Here is a 7,100-nt window from a genome sequence, read left to right as displayed (position 1 = left end):
GTTCACTCTTTCGTTCGTATCTTGCTGTGTATCCTGTTCGTTTAGCAGCTCTTCAAAGTATTCTGCCCATCGTTTTATTCTTGCTTGTTCGTCTCCTATCAGGTTGCCGTCCTTGTCTTTACAATATATTACTCGTGGTTGATAGCCTATTTTCTCTTTTTTCACGTCCTGGTAGAAGTTCCTTATTTCATTCTTGTTGAAGTTTTCTTCTATTTGTCGTATTTGTTCTTCCATCTTTGCTCGTTTCTTATTTCTGCATATCTTCTTGTACTCTTTCCTTTTTTCTTGATAATCTTTTTGGTTCTTCTCATTTTTTGATTTTAGATATTTCTGTCTGGCTGACCTCCCCGCTTCTATTGCTTTTCTACATTCCTCGTCAAACCATTCGTTTCTATTTTTGTTGTCTTTTTTGACGAACCCTAGTACTTCTTCCGAGGTCTTTCATTTGTTCTCTTGTAGTTCTTCCCACCTCTCTTCTATAGGTATGTCTTGCTCTGTTGATCTTATTCTCTCATTCATCTTTTGTTCGTATTCCTGTTGTACTTCAGCTTTCTTAAGTTTGTTTACATTTATATCACGTTGCGTCTTCTTTCCTTCTTTTTTCTTCGGTATTTCTTGTTTGAGGTCTGTTCTTACTAGAAAGTGGTCTGAATTCGCTTCTGCTCCCCTGTAGCTTCTTGATCTGGTTATTAGTTGAGCATCTCTCCTTTCTACCAGTATGTGGTCTATTTGGTTGACCGTTTTTCCATCAGGCGACATCCATGTGCCTTTGTAGATCTCTTTCTGCGCAAAGAAGGTGCTTTTGACTACCATTTTGTTTTCTTCTGCAAACTCTATCAATTTTTCTCCATTTTGATTCGTTTTTTGGTGTTTGCTTCTTATCTCGATTATTGGCCTGTAGCAATTCTCTTTACCTATCATTGCGTTGGCGTCTTCTATAACCATTTTAATGTCATGCTTTGGTATTTTCACATATTCTCTTTCTAGTTCTTCGTAATATTCTGTTTTTACTTCTAGATCTTTCTCTTCAGTCGGTGCATGTATATTCAGTAGGCTTATTTTCCTGTACTTACTTACTTCTCAATCTTATATAGCTCATTCTTTCTGAGATTGGTTTGAAGGTAATTACTGCTCCTTTCAGGCTCTTCTTCACCATGAATCCTGTTCCTAGTTCTCTGTTGTCAATTCCGCTATTAAATAATATGTAGTTGTCTATTTCTGTGATGAATTTGCCTTTTTGTTTCGTCTCTTGTATAGCTGCTACATCTATATTATACCTTTGTAATTCTTGAACTATTTGTTTGAGTTTTCCTTCGCTATATGTTCCTCGAACATTCCATGTTCCTATTCTAATTTTCGGGTTTTTCTTTCTCTTCGTAATTCCTGTCGGGTCATCCATGAGCTTTGCATCGTCATTGTTTTCCGGTGTGTGGTTGCTTCCTCTGTTAGTTTTTTGGATTTTCTTTGGGGTGCGACGGTGCTTTCACTAATTTGTCTAATTTAGTGTCCCAATGCCAGACTTCTCCTGCCCATATCATCTTTTTGTACCCTACTTTTGCCTCGACTCCTTTCCCTTTTTCTGCTGCTGCTATTCCTCTTATTTTCTTCTGTATCTCGCTCTCTTGTTTGGTGTAATCGTCTTCAATAAACGTTTTTGATCCTTTTAATTTGTTCTTCTGTTTCATGATTGCTCTTTTTGTGTCCCAGTTCTCTATCTTTGCTACTACTATGTCGTATTTTTCGCTGACTAATCTTGCATCTTGTATCTTAGTTTGGATTCCTACCTTATTTTTTAGGAGTTCTTCAACCTCTGCTGTTACTTTGCTTCCTTGTAGTTTCCCTCCTTTGATTACGATGTTGTTTCTCCTTTCTGCTTTTTCCAGTTTTTCTAAGTGTTGCTCCACTCTTTCTAATCTTTCGGTCAGTCTTTGGTTTTCTTCTCTTAGTGTTGTTACTTCTGTTTGGTATGCCCTTTGGTCTCTTTTCATTTCTGCGATTTCCTCCATTAACGTTTTGAACATATTCTTTACTTCGTCCATGTCTCCTGCTTGTACCCTCTTCTGCTTCCTCTGTACTCTTTGACCTTCCGGTGATGGTGAAAATGAGGTTTCTCTTTTTCGTTTCTGGTTGTCTTGTTCTTCTATTGCTAGTTTGTGTCCTTCTGGATTCTGGATTCTTAAATTATGGGGGCTGACCGTAGCCAGCCGGCACTTAGGCCTCGCCTTTGGGCCCATTGTACCTTCCCCAAGTCCATATCAGGGTGTTTTCCCGCTCCTCTACTCGTCAAGCCACCCAACTGCTTGAATGTACTTGAGTAATGCAGAGGGTGGAAACTCCCTGATATTTGCCATACTAGGCCAGATGTCCCCTAGTATGGATTCCCTGTAGGAGGCTAGGGCTGGACACTCACGAAGAATGTGCTCAGCTGTTTCCTCTTCTTCATTGCATCCACGACAGATTGGGTCTGTTACCACCCCTATCGTATGTAGATGTTTGTTAAACTGGTAATGTCCCGTAAGGAATCCTACCAGTTTACGCAGTTTGTCCCTTGAAAGTGAGAGATAAAATTTCGTCAACTTACGGTCTGGTGTCGCCATACAAGCTCTACTATGCCGACAGCTGCTCAATTTCACCCATATCTGCTCATGGCGTCTCTGGGTATATTGCTTTACGAGTTCGTTCGAGAGGGCGACCGAAGGCGTGATTGCCGGTTCGGGTCCCCAGAAGGGCATGCGCGCGGCTCGCTTCGCCATCTCATCTGCCCTCTCGTTTCCTTCGTTGCCACTGTGTCCTTTGATCCAACAAAGTTCCACACTATTCCTCTGCGTTACATACTTTAGCGTTTGTCTGCACTCCCAAACCAGCCCGGATCGAACCATACAGCTGTCCAGGGCTAGTAGTGCAGACTTGCTGTCAGTAAGTATGCGTATTGATTTGTTGCCGATTTCACGTTCAGCAATAATTCTAGCTCCCAGCATTATTCCCATCAGTTCTGTTTGTAAGACAGACGTGTGGGTGCCGAGAGGTACACTGATTTGTGCGTTCAGTTGTTCGGAGTAGATGCCGGCTCCTGAACCACTATCTGTTTTGGCACCATCGACATAGATTTCTATGTCGGCTCGTCCTTCTGAATTATCATTCATTGATATTCTATATGCCTTCTCATATATTAATTTTGTGCCCATTCGGTCACACCCCATCCTTAACAAGGGTATTCTGTTGAACGCCTCCGTTAAGATCCGTGTGTGCTTCGTTGTGCGGCCTTGCTTGTTCCATACTCCCAGAGAGTGCAGTCTTAGAGACGTCGTCATTGCCGCTTCCTCTATGTAAAGGTTAAGAGGTGCTAAGCAAAGAAGAGTCTCCAGAGCCGCTGTGGGAGTGGTCCTCATTGCTCCTGTAACACTGAGACACGCCATTCTCTGAACGTGTTCAAGTTGCAGGGCTGTTGTTTTTTGTCTGGCTCTGGGCCACCAAACTAAAGCTCCATAGCACAGCATCGGTCTGACTATTGCCGTGTAGATCCAGAGGGCGATCTTGGGATTTAAACCCCACGACCTTCCCACCACCCTACGACATTGCCAAAGAGCCGAGCGTGCCTTTTCTACTTTATCATCTACATGCTTCTTCCAATTCAGTCGCCAGTCCAATACAACTCCCAGGTATTTGACTTCGTCCGAAAGTTGGAGCGTTGTGTTAAATATTTTTGGCATCTGTAGTGTACCAATTTTCCTTTTCCTGGTGAACAGGATTAGCTTCGTCTTTTCTCCATTAACGGAGAGGGTATGTCTGCTGCACCATTCCTCGACTATTTTTACTGCAGCTTGCATTATCTCACATAATGTATCTGCGTTTTTTCCTGTTAGCAGAATGACTAGATCGTCCGCGTATCCAATTGTGTGGTAGCCAAGATCATTGAGGCGTCGTATCAGGCTGTCAACGACAGTATCCCACAGTACAGGAGAGAGAACTCCTCCCTGAGGACATCCCCTGTCTACAACAGCCTCGATCTCAGTGCCACCTACATTAATCATTACTTCCCTGTTCCTCAGCATACCGGCCACCCACCTACTTAGGGTAGGGTCCACGTCGTGCTCTCGTAGGGCTAGCTCTATGCTTTTGAAGGTCGTTTTATCAAACGCTCCTTCAATATCCAAAAACATTCCTAAGGTGAAGAGTTTGTTCTCCATCGCCCACTCTATACGGTTTACAACTGTGTGTAGGGCCGTATCGGTGGATCTTCCTTGGATGTAGGCATGTTGGTTCGGATGTAGAGGTTGCTTGCTCAAAGCAGTCTCCCGAATCTCTTTTTCGCTTAGTCTTTCTAGTGTTTTCAGCAAGAATGATGTTAAGCTAATTGGTCTGTAGGATTTAGCCAAGGTGTAATCTTGTCGTCCTGGCTTAGGTATAAAGATAACCTTTACTTTTCGCCATGCATTCGGTATGTAGCTGAAAGCCAGACACGCCCGAAGCATTGGCAACAAAATAGGGCGTAGTCTGCTCATTCCCCTCTGCAGGAGGGCGGGATAAATACCGTCAACTCCTGGAGATTTGTATGGGGAAAAGCTGTCCACTGCCCACTCCAGTCTTGCCTCCGTGACTACCTTTGCAGCCAGCGCCCAGTCCTTCGGGGAAGGTTGAGTACCGACTACATCCCTTTTGGAATGGGAGGTAGTCCTTGTGCTGCCTGGAAACATGGTCTGCAGCAAAAGTTCTGCGGACTCTTCTAAGGTGGCTGTAAAGGTGCCATCTTCTTTCTTTAGGAAACCTAGTTGATGTGTGTGGTCCTTCGAGAGAACTCTCTTCAGCCTTGCGGCCGAAGCAGTCGACGTTATGTCGCTGCAGAAGGATCTCCACGTTTCCCGTTTCCTCTTTCTTAATTCTTTCTTAAACTCTTTCCGGTGCTCTTTATAGGCTTCCCAGTCTTCAGTTTTCTTAGTGTTTTTTGCTCTATTGAAAAGTTTTCTTAGCCCCGATTGAAGTAGGCTGAGCCTTCGGTTCCACCATGGTGTACCTTTGCCCAGACCTTCCTTCTTTAGGGGGCAACTTTTCTCATACGCTGACATTAGAGAGTCGTTGATAATGGTCAAGGTTTTCTCTATGTCTTCTGTCGATCTGTATTCTATTGGTATAGACTGCACGGAGGTCCCCAGTCTGTCGTCCAGTTCTTCGTTGTATAAAGCCCAGTTCGTCAGCCTAGGGTTCCTGTACGTCTTTGTCTCCATGTCTATACATTTTGATGTATACATGATCCATCTATGGTCTGACACTGACGCCTCTTTGGAGACGTGCCATCCCATTATATATTGTGAGATATCCCATGTAGCCAGTGTAATATCTATTACTGACTGACTACGTGATGTTACGAAAGTTGGTTCGCAGCCTCGGTTGAGAATCTCTAGATTTGTTGATGAAAGATATTCAGCTAGTGTTTCTCCTCTATCATTAGTGTCTTTGCTCCCCCACAACAGACAGTGGGCATTCGCATCGGCACCGATGATGAGGTTTATATTTCCGGTATCACAGTGTTCCACCAAGTTCGCCATTTCCCATGTTGGACATGGTTCCTGTGCTCCCTGTGGTAAGTACACGGATGCTATTACCAGTTGCTCTTCGCCTCTTCCTATGTTACACTTAACATTTACCGCAGTCACATCCCTGGAGCTGACCTGAGGTAGGAGGACGGCTTTAATTTTCCTCGGAATGTAGACGCATGTCCTTGGAGATTCTATTGTGGTACCTGAAACAACAGTGCCATTTAAATTGCTCAACCCTGCGATCCTGGATTTTACTATCCATGGTTCTTGGATTATTGCTATAGTGTTCTGCATCTTGTCTAGACGACGACACAAAACAGTCGTCGCCATGCGACAATGCTGCAGGTTAATCTGAATGAAATTTATCTGCTGCAGCGCCATCTCTGCAACCAAAAATCCCATAATTGTCCTAGGAGACACGAGGCACATGTCTCAGGCGGGCCCGCCCCCACTGGTAGAGGCTTCACCCCCTGGGGTTTCTACCTCTTCCATAGGGGTCCGCCCTTCCTGAGCCGACGCCTCGTTCTCCTTGAGTTTCAGGTTGAAAGAGGACAGCATATAATTGATTCTGCCCTCTCTCTCCCTGATTATCTTGGCCTCTTCCATCCCAAGACCAAACACAAAGAGGTTGCCTGGAGAGGCAGCCTCGGGTTTGGCCTCGCGATGGAAAAGAAGCCATTTTTTGACGTGGGCCCATTGGTTCTGACCCTCCAGGCGGCGAAGTACGACTCCTGCGTCCACCGGTGGTCCCGGTATCCACAGGGTCGCCCTCACCAGCCTTGGTAGCTCAGCCAAGGGGACCACGTTAAGTTGTGCGCCCTCCCACAAGGGTGTAAGGGAGCGCACTGTTTGTTGTAGCCATTTCAGGGACAACTCGTCTTCACAGGTTATCCTTAGGATTTCCCCTGTGTACTTCATGCCCCTGAAAGTGGCTGCTTGTCTACCCGATGCCAAGCACTGGTCAAGTTGCCTGTCCAGCGCTCCCATCAGGCTCTTTTGTACTATCTCCACCTGGTCAGCAGTCAGCTTACCAAGTGGATGCTGCACATCAATCACAGCTACACGGAGATGACTTGCAGCCGCCTCCCTGTAGCTCTGTTCTCTAGAGGTAGTCTCCTGCCTCCTCATCCTCTTTTGCTTTTCAGCTGCCGGAGGTGTGGAGGTTGAAGACCTCACTCTCTTCTTTGACCCTGAGGTCTTTTTCCCCGCAGGTTGTTTAGGGTTGGCTATCGTAGCCTGCCCTTTACCCTTGGGGTTTATCCCGGAGGAGGATGGACCCGGTTTCGGCGGGTCGGTATTCGCCGCCTCCGCCTGCAAACGAGCCTTCCTCCGCCTTTTTCCTCAGCCCCGCAGATTCGCTTCCTCCTAGGAGGCTGCGACCCCACATTGGCCGGGTTTTCTGTTTGAGGTGCACCCGAAGGCACTTCCTCAGTGTTTTTTTTATTATTTTTATTTTCCATGATCTGGATTTAGATTTCGTCCTCCTGCGTCCCCACCCACCACGGAGTCCAACAAGGGGACGTCGAACTTCGACGTCAGGGCTAGCAGAAGGATATAGCCCCCAGG

General features: G+C 45.7%; 1 protein-coding gene across 1 annotated transcript; it reads right to left on the bottom strand.

Moving 5' to 3' along the window:
- Positions 1–441: 441 nt before the first annotated feature.
- On the bottom strand, positions 442–1,399 carry LOC135130604 (craniofacial development protein 2-like). Its single transcript, XM_064058007.1, has 2 exons — positions 1,078–1,399; positions 442–1,025 (listed from the first exon to the last, which is right to left on the bottom strand). The coding sequence occupies exons 1-2, from the start codon at positions 1,397–1,399 to the stop codon at positions 442–444; spliced, it is 906 nt and encodes a 301-aa protein (XP_063914077.1).
- Positions 1,400–7,100: the final 5,701 nt, after the last annotated feature.

Source organism: Zophobas morio, unplaced genomic scaffold, assembly GCF_036711695.1.
Source record: "Zophobas morio isolate AGI-343-1 ecotype UQ-CSIRO unplaced genomic scaffold, CSIRO_AGI_Zmor_V1 ptg000017l, whole genome shotgun sequence".
Classification (NCBI taxonomy): Eukaryota; Metazoa; Arthropoda; class Insecta; order Coleoptera; family Tenebrionidae; genus Zophobas; species Zophobas morio.
This window is presented reverse-complemented; position numbering and strand designations above follow the sequence as displayed.